The sequence below is a fragment of the Panicum hallii genome, chromosome 1, assembly GCF_002211085.1.
Source record: "Panicum hallii strain FIL2 chromosome 1, PHallii_v3.1, whole genome shotgun sequence".
In the NCBI taxonomy this organism is placed as follows: Eukaryota; Viridiplantae; Streptophyta; class Magnoliopsida; order Poales; family Poaceae; genus Panicum; species Panicum hallii.
Genome location: NC_038042.1, coordinates 25,740,225 through 25,758,026, shown reverse-complemented (window position 1 = coordinate 25,758,026; position 17,802 = coordinate 25,740,225). Strand labels below are relative to the sequence as shown.

Here is a 17,802-nt window from a genome sequence, read left to right as displayed (position 1 = left end):
GAATCGAGCTAGCTCACGGATTTTGAGCTCGGTGTCCAGCCCTGGTCATGAGAACAAAAACCTCCGCGGAATATAGGAGCACGTTGACTATTAGCTGGCACAGGCGATTGGTGAGGGACGATCGAGCCATCTCCTAATCCCGCGGCCTCAACCACTGAGTTCCCGTAGAGCAAAGAAGAGCAGAGTCCCCAAGTAGAAGGTGAAGTCAAGCCAAGGAAGCCGTTCCTCCATCACGAGCAACCACGCCAGCCCTGTGATTGACATTTTTGTGGGTGAATGCAAGCTCGTGCCACAAAATCATTTTACCATCTAGTATCTACATCTACATGTCTTGTTTGACCGCGTTACTCTTCTTTAATACGGTGACAATGCAAAAGGGAGGAGGTTGAACATAGGGAATAAAGTTGGGTCCCTCCAACTCCAAAACCCAACAGGGCCAGCCTGCTCACCAAACGAGGCAATCCATCGCCTCCGTCCGTTCCGCCATGGATCGCACCAACCCACGACCAGGTCAGGGAGGAGGTCAGACCAGACCAGAGCACCAATTTGCCCCACCAACCATCGTCTCGTCTCCCAACTCTGACGACGACGCGAGCACGAGCCACCACTCCACCAGGCAGGCAGCCGCGATCCCGGCGCCCCCACGATTCCGTGCACCTCCCCTCGGCAACCAACCCTGTTTCCGTGCTCGGCGCACACGGGTTTCCGCTCAAAACCAAGGAATTCCCCCGCGTCGCCCCGCACCGGAACACCGCCACGTTTTCCCACTGCCACCAACCAACCGAGCTCGGCGTCATATAAAACCAAGCACGGGCCGCACCACCCAAACCCAGCAGCCGAGCGAGCAAGCAGAGCCGCCAAGCCAACACAGCATCGCCAGCCAACAAGACACTCGCAGGCACACAGTTAGTGTGATAAGCAGCTGCAGCCATGGCAGTGTCCGCGGCCAGGGTGACCGTCGCCACGGCCGCCTCCTTGGCCGCACACTGGCTCGTTCGCTCCTTCCTCCAGTCCCAGCACCCCGCGCTGGGCCTGCTCCTGCCGGCCGCCGTCTTCCTCGGCATCGCCGTGCTGAGCGGCAGCGGTGACGCCGGCAGAAGCGCGCCGCCGGGGCCGGCGGCCGTGCCGGTGTTCGGCAACTGGCTGCAGGTGGGGAACGACCTCAACCACCGCTTCCTGGCGCGCCTGTCCGCGCGGTACGGGCCCGTGTTCCGCCTCCGCCTCGGCGTGCGCAACCTCGTCGTCGTCTCCGAACCGCGGCTCGCCATGGAGGTGCTCCACACGCAGGGGGTGGAGTTCGGCTCCCGCCCCCGCAACGTCGTCTTCGACATCTTCACGGCCAACGGCGCCGACATGGTCTTCACCGAGTACGGCGACCACTGGCGCCGCATGCGCCGCGTCATGACGCTGCCCTTCTTCACGGCGCGCGTCGTGCAGCAGTACCGGGGCATGTGGGAGGCCGAGATGGACGCCGTCGTCGCCGACATCTCCGCCGACCGCGCCGTGGCCCAGCGCGGCGGCTTTGTCGTGCGGCGCAGGCTGCAGCTCATGCTCTATAACATCATGTACCGGATGATGTTCGACGCGCGCTTCGACTCCGTCGACGACCCCATGTTCGTCGAGGCCACCAGGTTCAACTCCGAGCGCAGCCGCCTCGCGCAGAGCTTCGAGTACAACTACGGCGACTTCATCCCCATCCTGCGCCCCTTCCTGCGAGGCTACCTCAACAAGTGCAGGGACCTGCAGACCAGGAGGCTCGCCTTCTTCAACAACAACTACGTCGAGAAGAGGAGGAAGGTCATGGACACGCCCGGGGACAAGGACAAGCTCAGGTGCGCCATCGACCACATCCTCCAGGCCGAGAAGAACGGCGAGATCACGCCGGAGAACGTCATCTACATCGTCGAGAACATCAACGTCGCCGCCATCGAGACCACGCTCTGGTCCATCGAGTGGGCGCTCGCCGAGGTCGTCAACCACCCGGCCGTGCAGCGCAAGGTCCGCGACGAGATCAGGGACGTGATCGGAGGCGACGAGCCCATCACCGAGTCCAACATCCACAAGCTCCCGTACCTGCAGGCGGTGATCAAGGAGACGCTGCGCCTCCACTCCCCCATCCCGCTCCTCGTCCCGCACATGAACCTCGAGGAGGCCAAGCTCAGCGGATACACCATCCCCAAGGGCTCCAAGGTGGTGGTGAACGCCTGGTGGCTCGCCAACAACCCGGAGCTGTGGGAGAAGCCGGTGGAGTTCCGGCCGGAGCGGTTCTTGGGCGAGGAGAAGGCCGTGGACGCCACCGTCGGCGGGAAGGTGGACTTCAGGTTCCTGCCGTTCGGGGTGGGCCGCCGCAGCTGCCCCGGGATCATCCTGGCCCTGCCCATCCTCGCGCTCATCGTCGGCAAGCTCGTGCGCAGCTTCGAGATGGTGCCGCCGCCCGGCGTCGAGAAGCTCGACGTCAGCGAGAAAGGCGGGCAGTTCAGCCTGCACATTGCCAAGCACTCCGTCATCGCCTTCCACCCAATCTCTGCATGAACTAGAGCGCTGCAGATCATTTCTGCACATAGAAGTTACCCTGCACAATAATTTTCGTTTTTATTTAATTGGTATACGAGTTACGGTAGAAATGTGGAAGCAAGTTATTTTACAGAATTTGTTTTTGAGTTTTTCGGGGATGTAATTTGGAAACTGAAATGTTACTGTCATCATTCATGCTAATTTGAGACAGTTCAGAGTCATGCTCTGTTTCCCGTCACCACTCCCTTGTCCTTGCCAAATTCAACCAACTTTTTAGTATGCAATACTGGGTCCACATGTTATTAATTTTTATCATCAAAATATAGCTACTTTTAGTAGGATAAAAAAAGAAATAGCAAAATATCAGACCCGGGACTACGGGACTGTGTACGTAACGCAGTTCATACAGAAATAGGGGATAGGACATGTCCTGTACCTTATCTACGTTGTACTCTACTCGCATGCGAAGTAGAACTAGCCGATACAGAAGGAAGCTACTCGAGTTGTGCTCGAGTTCGATTCCTAAGCTAGTGCCGGACTAGGATTCATATAACCCTATCCTCCCGGATATATAAGGGCAGGCAGAGACCCCCTCAAAACACATCAACACCCATGGCAATACAAACGACCAAACAGGACGTAGGGTATTACGCACATCGCGGTCCGAACCTGTCTAAACCTTGTGTTGCTTGCACCTTCGAGTTCCTAATCTCGGCGTCACCCTACCTAAAACTCACCACCTCGGGTATACCCCTCGGTGGGCAGGCGGTAAAACACCGACAGCTGGCGCGCCAGGTAGGGGTGCGCATCGAAGATCCACCCGCGAACTCGATGGCATCATTCAAGTTCACCAGTGCCGTGCTCCCCGAGGGCACGACGTTCATTTTCGGCTCATGGGTCTGCGTCGCAGACGGCGCGGGCAATTTCCGTCGATTCACCATCGACGTCATGAAGCCGAAAACTCTCGCAGCGAGTTTTCATAGCGAGCTCGATGAGTTCGTTGACAATCTCGACGACTTGTCGACCCATGGCTCCGCCAGGAAGATCGAGGAGGAGTCCATTTTCAACGTGACTCCACCCCGTGCTGCAATGACCACGCTCGGATCGGACTCGCTCCAATCTGAGGACTTGCGTAGCCGATCACAACTCGGTCTACGCAATTTGGCCACTGAATTTCAGGAGGCCAACAATTCTGAGTCCCTTTCTGCATTGGAAAAGGACTTAGATCTTTTACTCCAAATCGGAAAACCCGAAGCCACCGCGCGTCGGGGGGCTGCGGGTTGCCTTGGTGACAATGGTCTGATGATCACCTCCACTCCAGAAGGCCGTTTCGTGCATTGGAGAGGCATGAAGCTCTCCGATCTACTCAAAGATGAAGACCGACTCGTGGCACACCTTGAGCCCTTGCCTTTTCAGGAGGGCAAGCCATTAGCCACCATGGCAGAAGAATCGACCGAGTTAGTTGAAGTGAGCTCCGACGAACTCATATCACGCCAAGTGTTGATGGCAGAAGAGGACGAGGACGATGGCATCTCACCCGACGAAGCACTTGACATGATATCCGAAGATGAGGCCACAGCCAACGCCGGCGTCAAAAATGACACCGAGCGTAAGGCACGAAGGGCCATGAATAGAGCCCGCGCAGCCCGGCGAAGGAGGGTCAACGAGCGCATGCGATCTATGCATAGTGAGCTAGACGCCGAATTCACCGCCGTGAGCGAGCGGGGCTTCAGAACCCCGTGGCTAACATCGCCAGGGTAATTGCCATACTCGAACGCAGCAACGATCCAAACCTGCGCCAAGCACTTCGCTACGCGCAGAGAGCATAGATCCAGCTCGATCGACAAAACCTGGCGTCAGCCATTGGAGTAGAACACGTGGGCCAAAGCCGCAGCCAGCCTAACAGTCGAACGGCAGGCGGCCGTTCTCGACCTCAATGAAGCAATAACAACGACAATGCTCGCGGGAGTCAGGCCACTGGCAGGAGGCAGCAGCCACCTCCAGGAGGCAACCCGCGACAACCTAATCATCGGCATCCTCCAGAAAATCTGCGCCAGAGAATCAATGAAGGATGCGATGCACGATCCATAATTGATTCCAGATGCAGAGAGCGTGAAGTAGCCGATCCAGAGGGTACCGACCGTAGTGATCGCTTTCCAGCATTCACAGCACGGTTCAGCAGTTACAAGTACCCTGAGGGCTTCAAGCCGATTGGGATCACCAAGTACGATGGCAAACAAGCTCCTCAGCAATGGCTACGATGTTACTCCACCGCTATAGAAGTCGCAGGAGGCTCCAACATCACCAAGGTCATCTACTTCCCGATGGCCTTGGACCTTGCACCGCTCACATGGCTGGAGAGCCTCAGCAATAGCTCGATCGACTCCTGGGAGCAGCTCAAGAAAGTCTTCATCAACAACTTCCAGGGGGTGATCGCCCGCGCAAGTACTCGTCATGACCTTGCTCAATGTAAACAGGAACGCAACGAGCTCCTACGGTCATACACATGACATTTCTTCGATGTGCGAGACACCATTGCGAACATCTCGGAAGAGGACATCATCGACTGCTTCTACAATGGCCTCACCGACCCAGGCATTGTAACACCCTAAGGTAATTTTTTCCTAATTTTAATAAAATTTATTTGGGCTTAAATAAATTTCCCAGGCTTTTCTTTAATTTTTTGTGGCATTTAAAGTAATTTATAACGCAAGAAAATAAAATTTATCATAGGATTAAAGTGTTTGTGCATTCATGCCGCAGCATTGTTTTACTTGTGTTGAATTTATAGATTTGAATTCAAATTGTATTTTGAATTCAATTAGATTTGTTTGAATTAGTGGAGTATAGAAAAAGAAAAGGAGAGGAGAAAGAATAAAAGAAAGGCAGCCAAACCCTCTTCTTGGCCCAGCCCAGCTTCCCTTCCCCTCTCTCCCGCATGGGCCACGCCGGCCCATTCCCTTTCCCCAGCCCGAGCGCGCCGCGCCCTCCTCTTCTCTCTCTGCCAGCTCGGGCCCGCGCGTCAGCGTCTCCCTCTTCCGTTCCTCTTCTTTCTTCCCCGGCGCAATGGCCTCCGAGGTCTCCGGTGACCACCGTATCCTCTCCGCCGCAACCCTATCCCGAGACCCCGGGCCTCACCCTTCTTATTCCCCTACGCCACCCTTGGACCACCTCATCTCAACAGCGCCGCCCCCAAAACCCGGATCGCGGCCGCTGCCTCGCCCCTGCTTGGAGCCGAGCCTCGCCGCCGCGGGCACACCAATCCACTACAGCCCCACCACCTGAGACCCCCACAGGAGCTCCGCCCAGGTGCCAGAGTAGACCACCTAGCCGTGCTCGAGTCCACCGTTCTTGTGCTCGCCGGAATTTGACCCGAAGCCACCGACGGTGAGACCTCCCGCCGCCGCGATTGCTCACTGCCAAAGGTTCCCGAGCCGTGCTGACCTCCCCATCTCCTTCGCAGGAACCTCCCGGAGCAATTCCCACCATCCAGAGGGCCCGGCCACCCCGGCATCGCCCTCCTCCGCGGGAGCCCGACCCCTCCGCCGCCGGTCGTCGTCGCCGTCCTTCCTCCGTTGCACCGCCAGCCCCCACATTACTCCGGTGAGCTCCGCTCCATCACTCTGGTCCTCTTGCACCAGCAGCAGTAGCCTTTAGCCGCCCGTAGCGCCCAGAACGTGAGCGCCGTCGATGCGCCGTCGCCCCGAGCCGCTCTCGCCGCCGTTCTGATCTAGTCGTGCCCAAATCCTCCACCACGACTGCCCAGATGGGTTACCCATGCCGCCAGCATCCTCCAGGGCTTGACCTCGTCCCAAATGGTGCCCGGACGGCCAAGTTAGGCCATCGCCGGCGAGGCGCCACCGCGGGAGTTGAGCTCCGGCGACCCAGCGCCGCCCCCTCCGCGCCCAAATGCCGTGAGCCGTCCGATCTGCGTCCTGCGCTCGCGATTAGATCGGGGCCTCGTTGGATCGTGACCCTTGGATCCAGATCTAGCGGATCAAAACCAACGATACCGGTTCACCCTTGCTTTGAATCTGAGCCGTCCGTCCCTGATCCGGCGCGTGGGATTTGATTTGCATTATGATAGGCCCTGGCGCGTTAGATCCCGATCGGACGGACGGAAACCGCGCGTACCCCTTCGCGTCAGAGATCTAATCCGAGACGTTAGATGACAATCCAAGGGCCCAGAACAGAAGTTACCGGTTCAGCCGTCGTTTTTTGCTAAAGAGCCCCTATCCTTTAGGGAAATCAACCCGCAGTACTCATTAGTTCAAAAGTATTTATGCTTTAGTCCTGTTTTACTCGTTTAGACCCCTGGACTTTCCAGTTTTCATACCCGCAGTCCATGCCGCTTGTTTTCACGAGCTAGCCCCTGAGTCTATGCTTTAATTACGTTTAGGCCCCTGGTTTTTGTCCAGAACCCCCTGGAAGTTCTGTTTTTCTTACAGTTTAGTCCCTGGACCTTGTTTTTAGCGTAGTTTTCACGTTTTAGCTCCGTTTCAGGTGTTCTTTATATCCACGCGATTGTTGTAACGCGTAGGATAGCTTTAGACTAGTTTTATGTGCTGTTTCTACGTAATGTTGTACTGTTTTCTTAGAGTTTGCTATTGTTTGTGCATGTGTGTATGTGTGGACTATGCTTGATGATCGTGAGTAGACGCGGAGCCTTTGGATCAGTACCAGGAGCAGCCATCTTCCGAGCAGCTCGAGCAGCAGCCGGGAGAGTACGAGGAAGTCAAGTATAACATGAACCTCCTATCACTTTTAAATACAATTTCATACTGCATTTTAATACTGTATACCTATAAGGACTTCCTAGCCACCTTTATATCCTTTATATATATCCATTGGGTTGCATTTTGGTTAGTTGTGCTAGGTTGCTGCGCTATAACAAATCTTGGTCCTTTTAATTAATTTGATTAATGGTCTTATGCAACTTAATTCTGGAGCCGGCCCTCTGTGCTGTGTGCTTGAGTGGTTTGTGCGTCCTTAAAAGATGTTTTTGTTAGAAACATGGTTTAGGGGGCCAGCACGGTGCTTAGTGCTTGGTTGGCCACTCTCCATAAGGACCGGTTCATAGAGCGACAACCTGGGACAACCGCGCAACCACAAGACTGGAATGGGACGGTCTTGACTTACTAATTAGGTCGTGTTGGTTCGGGAGTAACTTACCTGCGTGGGCAAGAGGGGTGGTAAGCTTCAATGGTCCCTGCTCCTCCGGCTTGGTCTGTGCTGTGTGTCTTGTACCCCCGGAGGTGGGCCCCATCGTTGCTGATCCAGAATCCTTAGCGGTTACACCTTACCAACGTGGTCCTTTGTAACGGTCTCGTAGTGTGCTTGCTAGCCATCTCACCTAAGGAAGTGTGATGAACAACTAGCGTAGCCCACGACTTGTGGGTAAAGTTGTGCAACCTCTCGAGAGTGTAAAACTGATATATCAGCTGTGCTCACAGTCATGAGCGGCCCAGATCCTCCGTGTGATTAGTGGGTTATCAACCTTTGGTTAGGGAGATTCGCCGGGTGGTTTTGGTTTGGATGGTTCTCAGTAGTTCTTAATTAATATTGATTAAATCTTATGCGATTTGGGTTATGGTAATTCATCCACTTGTAGTAAATAGCTTTAATGAAATTTGCCAAGACTAAAAGCTAATGCAGTTGAGTCAGCTAACCTTAGAGCCTCATGCTCGTGTTATACTTGTTGAGTACGAGTTTGTACTCACACTTGCCTCTCTACTCTTCTGTTCTATTTCGGATATCTTCGACTGCTGCTCAGTGCCCGGCAACGTGGAGGACTACGTCAGCGGCTTCGACGACTTCTAGGCGTTTGTCTCCCAGTCGACGTCCCTGTGGCGCCCAGCTGTTCATGTATCCATTTTACGCTTCCGCATTCCTTGAACTGATTCTTGATTCAGTTGTAATAAAGATATTCATTTTATAATTTATACGCTTTTATTCGTGACATGTGTTGTGATATCTTGATAATCTGTTGTATATATGCGTGACTTGATCCTGGCGCATATATGATTGCTCGATTTATATTCTTATAAATCGGGTGTGACAGGCATCTATAGAGACTTTGGGCGGAACAGACCAAAAACTGTTGCAGGACTTCGTGACATGATGCACAATTAGTCTGAGCAAGAGGAGAAGATGCGTGAGCAGTTCCCGAGGCGCAATGACAACAACCCGAGGCGCACAAATGATAACCGCACCGACAAGAGCGAGCGGGACTACTCGGGTTCATCCCGAAACCGCAAGTTAGACGACCTCATCACGGCTGTGGATCATCCTTCGCGAGGCAGCAAGACAACAACGCCGGAGGAGTTCGAAAAACTCTTCCAGAAGAAATGCCCATAGCATCCATGTGCCAATCATGCGGCAATTGATTGCTACCACCTCCGGAGGACATTCAGCAATCCCAGTAGCAACAAGAAGAACAAGTCAGCGGATAAAGAGCCCAAAGAGGACAACCAAGGGGACAAATCGCACAACGCGAAGTTCCAAGATGCCTCGAAAACCATCAACGTCATCTTCGGAGGTGACGAAGAATTCAGTTCCAGGAGGGAACAGAAACTGCTACTCCGAGAAATCATGTCCGTCGAGCCGGCGGTACCACGACCATTCCGGTGGTCAGAGGTCCCCATCTCGTTCTCACGAGACGATCAATGGACTAGCTTTTCGGAGCCCAGCAAATTCCCCCTGGTCCTAGACCCGGTGGTGGCAGAGGTCAAGCTCACCAGAGTACTCATCGACGGCGGAAGCGGTCTCAACCTCATCTTCGCCAGCATGTTGAGAAAGACGGGCTTGGACTTAACGGACATGCTCGTCCCAAGCAAGTCTCCCTTCTACGGCATTGTCCCAGGCAACACAGCGCATCCGCTTGGCATGGTGGTCCTTCCAGTCACCTTCGGCACGAGGAAGAACTATTGTACCGAGTTTATCAAATTCGAAATTGCCAACTTCGAATCTTCATATCATGCCATACTGGGCAGGCTGGCACTGGCCAAATTCATGGCAGTACCGCATTATGTTTATTTTCTTCTCAAGATGCCAGGACGAAGTGGGGTACTCACTCTCCGATGCGACTTGAAGAAGTCGGATGGCTGCAACCAGGAAGCCATCCAGTACGCTTCGACTACGCGTGTGCCAGATGCTTTAGGAGAAGTACTCGCCGCCGCACAACAACTCTTCCAAGCTGGGCTGGAAATCCCAACGAGGAAGGCAAGCAAGTCAAGCATCCAGTCGACCAGCGACGTGGCCCTCAAGATGATCCAGCTCCAGGAGGGCGACTCATCTAAGACCGCTGTCATCGGTGCAGGCTTGGTGAGAAATAAGAAATCGTGCTCGTCAGTTTCCTTCGGGCTAACTGAGACATATTCACGTGGAAACCAGCGGATATGCCAGGGGTGCCCAGGGAACTCATCGAGCATAGCCTAAATGTACATGCACAAGCTGTGCCTAAAAAGCAATGCCTTCGAAGGTTTGCTCAAGACAAACGAGAGGCAATCAAAAGGGAAATAGCTAAACTCCTCGCAGCTGGCTTCATTAAAGAAGTAATCCATCCAGAGTGGGTAGCTAATCCTTTCCTTGTAAAGAAAAAGAACAATGAATGGAGAATGTGCGTTGACTACACCGATCTCAACAAGCATTGCCCAAAGGATCACTTCGGGCTACCGTGCATTGATCAAGTTATCAACTCAACGGCGGGTTGTGTACTCCTCTGTTTCCTTGACTGCTATTTAGGGTATCACCAGATCACGCTCAAGGAGGAGGATCAAATAAAGACCGCGTTTATTAGCCCGTTTGGGACATATGCCTACAAAACTGTGTCTATCAGGTTGAAAAACGTAGGTGAAACCTATCAACGCGCAATTCAAATGTGCTTCGCTGATCAGCTGCATCGGAATATTGAGGCCTACGTGGATGATGTGGTCATCAAGACCAGGAATCCCGAGGATCTGATTGCTGACTTGGAAGAAACATTCAACAGCTTACGAAAGTTCCGATTGAAGCTCAACCCAACAAAGTGCGTATTCGGAGTACCATCAGGGAAATTGCTCGGGTTCATTGTTAGCAACTGGGGAATTGGACCCAATCCTGTGAAGATCATGACCATCACTGACATGGAGGCTCCAGCCACAATCAAGGATGTGCAGAAACTAACAGGATGTATGGCAGCCCTGAACAGGTTCATCTCCCAACTCGGGGAGAGAGGACTACCCTTCTTCAAACTCCTGAAGCGCCAAGATAAGTTCCAATGGATGGAAGAGGCCGAGCGAGCCCTGCAGGATCTGAAACAACACCTACAGTCACCCCTGGTCCTCACAGCACCACTGCCAGGAGAGGATCTACTACTTTATATTGCAGCGACAACTCATGTCATCAGCAATGCCATCGTCGTCGAGTGCAGTGAGGAGGGCCATGGGTTTGGAGTGCAGAGGCTCGTGTACTTTGTTAGCGAGGTACTCTTCGAATCTAAGGTACGATACCCGGCAGTTTAGAAACTTCTATATGCAATACTGATCACATCAAGAAACCTACGCCATTACTTCGACGAGTACAAGATCACTGTGATTACGGATTTTCCATTGGCGGATATTCTATACAATCAAGACGCCACGGGACATATATCAAAGTGGGCAGTGGAACTAGGAGCTCTGACAATTGACTTCAAGCCACGCACAGCAATTAAGTCTCAAGCTCTAGTCGATTTTATGGCCGAGTGGAGAGAGAACCAAATTCCAACTCCAGTCGACAAGTCAGAGCACTGGACCATGTATTTTGATGGATCTCTTAAGTCCAACTCCTATTTGTCTCCCTGAAAGGCGAACAACTGAAGTATGTCCTCCAGATCCTTTGGGAGGTATCCAATAATAAAGCCGAGTACGAAGCCTTGCTTCATGGGCTATGTTTGGCGATATCACTAGGCATCAAGTGACTACTTGTATACAGCGATTCACTTCTGGTTGTTCAGCAAGTCAACAAAGAGTGGGACTGCAATAAGGAGACAATGGATGCCTACGTACAAGAAGTGCGTGTCAGATCCGGGGCTACGGGACTGTGTACATAACATAGTTTAAACAGGATTAGGAGATAAGGCTTGCTTTATCTCTTATTTATGTTGTTTTCTACTCGTATGAGTAGGAGATAAAGCTAGTCGGTATAGAAGGAAACTACTCGAGTTCTATTCGGGTACGATTCCTTGGCTAGTATTGGAGTAGGATTCATGTAACCCTGTCCTCCCAGATATATAAGGGGGGTAGGGACCCATTCAAAACACAACATCTACACCCAAGACAATACAAACCACAATACAGGACGTAGGGTATTATGCACCTCGTGGCCCGAACCTGTCTAAATCTTGTGTTCCTTGCACCTTCGAGTTCCTGATCTCGGCGTCTCCTCACCTAAACTAACCACCTTGGGTATACCCCTCGGTGGGCAGCCGGTAAAACACCAACAGCTGGCGCGCCAGATAGGGGAGTGCATCGAAGATCCACCGGCGAACTCGATGGCATCTTTCCAGTTCACCAGATCAGTACCCTCTCAGGGCACGACGTTTGTTTTTGGCTCGTGGGTCTGCATCGCAGATGGTGCGGGCAGTTTCCGTCAATTCCTCATCGACATGAAGCCGAAAACTCCCGCGGTGGGTTTTCATAGCAACCTCGACAAGTTCGTTAATAATCTCGATGACTTGTCAATCCATGGATCAACTACGAGGACCGAGGAGTCCGCTTTCAGCGCAACTCCATCCAGCGCTGCAACAACCTTGCTCGGGGGTGACCCGTTCCAATCTGAGGACTTGCGTAGCTGATCATGACTCGGTCTATGCAATTTGGCCACTGATCTTTAGGAGGCCGACGTCTCTGAGTCCCTCTCCACATTGGAGAAGGACTTGGACTTTCTACTCCAACTCGGAAAGCTCGAAGCCACCGTGTGTCGGGAGGCTTCGGGTTGTTTTGGTGCCAACAGTCTGATGATCATCTCCACTTCGGAGGGGCATTTTGTGCATTGGAAGGGCATGAAATTTTCTGATCTACTCGAGACCGAAGACTGACTTGTGGCACACCTCAAGCCCTTACCTTTTCAGGAGGGCAGGCCATTAGCCACCGTGGCAGAGGAGTCAACCGAGCTAGTCAACGCAAACTCCGATGAGCTCATCTCACGGCAGGTGCTGATGGCAGAAGAAGGCGAGGATGATGGTGACTTGCACATCATCGAATTTGATGCGGTATCTAAACATGAGGCCACAGCCAACGCCGGTGACGAAAACGATGCCAATCGTGAGGCACGGAGGACCAGGAACAGAGCTCGCGCAGCCCGCCGAAGGAGAGTCAATGAGCGCATGTGATCTATGCATCGTGAGCTTGACGCCGAATTTTCTGCCATAAGCGAGCGGGGCTTCAGGACTCCGGTGGCCAACATCGCTAGGGTAATGGCTATACTCGAGCGCAGTAACGATCCAAACGTGCGTCAAGCACTTCGTTACGCACAGAGGGCTTAGATTCAGCTTGATCAACAAAACCTGGCGTCTACCCTCAGGGAGGAGCGCATGGGCGAAAGTCGAAGCCAGGCTCACAGTTGAACGGCAGGCGGCCGTCCCCGACCTCAGCGCAGCAACAATGACAACGCCACTTGCGGGAGGCAGCAGCCGCCTCCATGGGGTAACCCGTGATAGGCCAATCATCGGCCTCCTCCAGAAGACCTGTGCCAGCGAATCAATGAAGGATGCGATGCGCGGTCCGTAATCGATTCCATGCGCAGAGAGCGTGAAGTAGTTGAGATAGAAGGTACTGACTGCAGCGACCGTTTTTCAGCTTTCTCCACACGGTTTAACAGTTACGAGTACCCTGAGGGCTTCAAGCCAATCGGTATCACCAAGTATGATGGCAAGCAGGCTCCTCAGCAATGGCTACGTTGCTACTCCACCGCTATTGAAGTCGCAGGGGGCTCCAATGTAACACCCTAAGGTAATTTCCTTAAATTTTAATGAATTTATTTGGGCTTAAATAAATTTCCCAGGCCTTTCTTAAATTTTTGTGGCATTTAAAGTAATTTATAACGCAAGAAAATAAAATTTATCATAGGATTAAAGTGTTTGTGCATTCATGCCGCAGCATTGTTTTAATTGTGTTGAGTGTATAGGTTTGAATTCAAATTGTATTTGAATTCAAATGGCTTTGTTTGAATGGGTAGAGTAAAGAAAAAGAAAAGGAAAAGGAGAAGACCAGCCCCACTCCCTCTCTCAGCCCAGCCCAAAACCCTCCCTTCTCTCCCTCACCCGTGGGCTCTCTCTCTCCTTTCCCCTCTCTCCCGCATGGGCCACCCGAGGCCCAGCATTTTTTTCCCCCTCTCTTTCCCCGCATGGGCCGCGCCCGACCCATTTCTTTTTCTTTCCCCAGCCCGAGGCCCGCTTCCTCCCTCAGCCCAGCTCGCACGCGCGCAGCTTCCCTGGGCCACTCGCTGCCGCTCGCTCGGCCCAGCCCGTGCGCTCGCTCCTTCCCCGCTCTCCCTCTCTCTTTCCTGTCGCTGACCGCCCGACCCCACCCGTCATCCCCTTCCTCCCGCACCCCTGCTCCCGCAACGGCCGCGCCGCGGCACGGCCGAGATCCCCGGCTCCCCCCCACCGCAACCGCACCCGAAATCCCTGGCCCGCCCTTCTTATCCCCTTGCGCCGTCCCTTGGACCCCCCTCATCCCAAGCGCGCCGCCCCTAAGCCCTAACCGCGCCGCCGCCTTGCCTCCGCTCGGGGCAGAGCACCGCCGCCGCGGATCCACCGCTCCGGTGCCCTTCAGCTCCAGCCAAGGGCCGTAATAGCTCCACCTTGCCACCCAGGAGCTTCCCAGGCCCAATAATTGGGTCTTACGCCCCTGCATCGTCACTTCCCGCGAGGACCCGATCCCCTCCGCCACGGAAGCTCGTCGCCGGCCACCCTCCACCGCAGCACCGGCTACCACAGGCCCCTGGTGAGCACCACCTATTTCCCCCGCGTCTTATGCACTAGATGTCGAAGCCCGGGACCCCTCCTAGCCCCCAGAATGCACGCACGCCGGAGTTGGTAGCCACCCCGAGCCGCCCTCTCCGTCGACACACCCTAACCGTGCTCAAATTCGCCGCCTTGAGTGCATAGATGGGTTTCCCATGCCATGTTCCACCCCTAGGGCTTGATTTCATCCCGAGCCGAGCCCGGAGCACCAAGATGCGCTACGCGCCGGCGAAGCGCCGCCGCGGGGAGCGCGTCTCCGGCGACCCCCACTGCCACCCGAGCCTCCGGGGCATCCCAGCCGTCTGATCAGTCTCCAACGCGTAGGATTAGATCATGCGTACCCGTTCGCTCCGAGCCGCTCGATCTGTAGTGGAGGTGTAGGATTAGATCTCGCTTGCCTCTTGAACCAACACCCTCCGATCGAGATCCAAGCGTCCAGATCCGCGCGTACCCCTTCGCGTCAGGGATCTAATCCGAGCCACCAGATCAGGATCCAACGCACCGGATTAAAACATACCGCTTCAGCCTATTAGATTTGCTAAAAAGCCCCTGCCTTTTGGGGAAATCAACCCGCGGTCCTATTTAGTTCAAAAATAATTACAGACAGGTCCTTTTCTTCCCGTTTGACTCCCTGCGCTTCCTGGAATTTGAACCCGTAGTCCATGTTTGGTGTTTTCACGAGCTAGCCCCTGAGTCTATCCTTTAATTACGTTTAAGTCCTCAGCTTTTGTCCAGAAGCCCCTGGTTTTCCTATTTTTTCTCGCAAATAGGTCCCTGGATCTTGTTTTAGGCGTAGTTTTCGCGTTTTAGCTCCGTTTTAGGTGTTCTTTATATCCACGCGATCATTGTAACGCGTAGAATAGTTCTAGGCCAGTTTTATGTGCTGTTCCATTGTATTGATGTACTGTTTCTTATGTTTTGCTATTGTTTGCATGTGTGTGCATGTGTGGCCCATGTATTGCTGTTACGATCGTGAATAGACGTCGAGACACCGGAGCGGTACCAGGAGCAGCCATCTTCCGAGCAGTTCGAGCAGCAGCCGGGAGAGTATGAGGAAGGCAAGTATAACATGAACATCCTATCACTTTTAAATACAATTTCATACTGCATTTTAATACTGTATGCCTATAAGGACTTTCCTAGCCACTTTATATCCTTTATATATACCCTTTGGGTTGCATTTTGGTTAGTTGTGCTAGGTTGCTGCGCTATAACAAATCTTGGTCCTTTTAATTAAATTTGATTAATGGTCTTATGCAACTTAATTCTGGAGCCGGCCCTCTGTGCTGTGTGCCTGAGTGGTTTGAGCGTCCTTAAAAGATGTTTTTGCTAGAAACATGGGTTAGGGGGCCATCACGGTGCTTAGTGCTTGGTTGGCCACTCTCCATAAGGACCGGTTCATAGAGCGACAACCTGGGACAACCGCGCAACCACAAGACTGGAATGGGACGGTCTTGACTTACTAATTAGGTCGTGTTGGTTCGGGAGTAACTTACCTGCGTGGGCAAGAGGGGTGGTAAGCTTCAATGGTCCCTGCTCCTCCGGCTTGGTCTGTGCTGTGTGTCTTGTACCCCCGGAGGTGGGCCCCATCGTTGCTGATCCAGAATCCTTAGCGGTTACACCTTACCAACGTGGTCCTTTGTAACGGTCTCGTAGTGTGCTTGCTAGTCATCTCACCTAAGGCAGTGTGATGAACAACTAGCGTAGCCCACGACTTGTGGGTAAAGTTGTGCAACCTCTCGAGAGTGTAAAACTGATATATCAGCTGTGCTCACAGTCATGAGCGGCCCAGATCCTCCTTTTGATTAGTGGGGCTATCAACCTTTGACGAGGGCGATTCCCCGGGTGGTTTCGGTTTGGATGGTTCTCAGTAGTTCTTAATTAATATTGGTTAATTCTTATGCAATTTGGGTTATGGTAATTCATCCACTTGTAGTAATTAGCTTTAATAAAATTTGCCAAGATTAAAAGCTAATGCAGTTGAGTCAGCTAACCTTAGAGCCTCATGCTCGTGTTATACTTGTTGAGTACGAGTTTGTACTCACACTTGCCTCTCTACTCTTCTGTTCTATTTCGGATATCTTCGACTGTTGCTCAGTGCCCGGCAACGTGGAGGACTACGTCAGCGGCTTTGACGACTTCTAGGCGTTTGTCTCCCAGTCGACGTCCCTGTGGCGCCCAGCTCTTCATGTATTCATTTTACGCTTCCGCATTCCTTGAACTGATTCTTGATTCAGTTGTAATAAAGATATTCATTTTATAATTTATACATTTTTATCCGTGACATGTGTTGTGATATCTTGATAATCTGTTGTATATATGCGAGACTTGATCCTGGCGCATATATGGTTGCTCGATTTATGTTCTTATAAATCGGGTGTGACAGATTGGTATCAGAGCCGTGTTGACTGTAGGACGAAGCCTAGGTAGAATTGGTCGAGTTTAGGACTTCTTTTCTCTTGCTTGCCTCCGCAAATCCTCAACCATCATGTTTCTGCTTCTATTCCTTGAATCTTAAGCCCTCGATTTGCTTTCTCCCCTGCCTTTTCTGAGAAGTAGCTTGAGTTTTCCGTAGACGTTGGCCTGAGTCGCCTAATCTTATAAGTTATAAGTTTAAGTTGTCCCGATGGAAAATACGCTAGAACGAGTGTGTTAGTCGAGTAGTGTGGAAAACTCGACTAAGTTGTGAATATTGAATGTTTGTTATTGTGCAAATGTTTGATTTGGATTTTTGGTTGATTGCATAGGCTAGTAGTTAAACCTGTTCATGCAAATCGACCTAACCCAACTTGAACTAAATAATAAAATTGAGTTAGAACGTTGGGGGTAAAACCTATATTCCTTTCTTTCTGTCATAACCTTCCGAAGTTTCATTTCCGCAGCTGCACGATATCTTATTTTCATAAATTTCGTTTGTTGCAATCAGATGGTGAACACCAGGCGCACCGGTTCCGGTTCTGATCAGCAGGAGCAGAACAACCAGAGTACCGGTCAGCCGCTACCGATGCCGCCACCACTGACCCCGGAGCAGTTCTTCCAGCTCCAGATGCAGATGATGGCGACCCTGAACAACACTGTTCAGGCTCTGCAGCAGATCCATGCTCAGCCACTGCCTCCTCCGCCGCCTCAGCCCCGTGACAGGCGTGCGGATTTCCTGAGAGGTCATCCTCCGACCTTCTCTCACGCCACGGACCCACTCCAGGCGGACGACTGGCTTCGTTCGGTGGAGCGCCAGTTGGTTGTTGCGCAATGCGACGACCGAGAGCGGGTTTTGTACGCAGCAGGGCAGCTGCGCGGCTCCG

General features: G+C 52.7%; 1 protein-coding gene across 1 annotated transcript; it reads left to right on the top strand.

Annotated features, from left to right (window-relative positions):
- Positions 1-845: 845 nt before the first annotated feature.
- On the top strand, positions 846-2,752 carry LOC112894071 (cytochrome P450 CYP73A100-like). Its single transcript, XM_025961658.1, has one exon. It carries the CDS (start codon positions 931-933, stop codon positions 2,530-2,532), a length of 1,602 nt encoding a protein of 533 aa, XP_025817443.1. The 5' UTR covers positions 846-930; the 3' UTR covers positions 2,533-2,752.
- Positions 2,753-17,802: the final 15,050 nt, after the last annotated feature.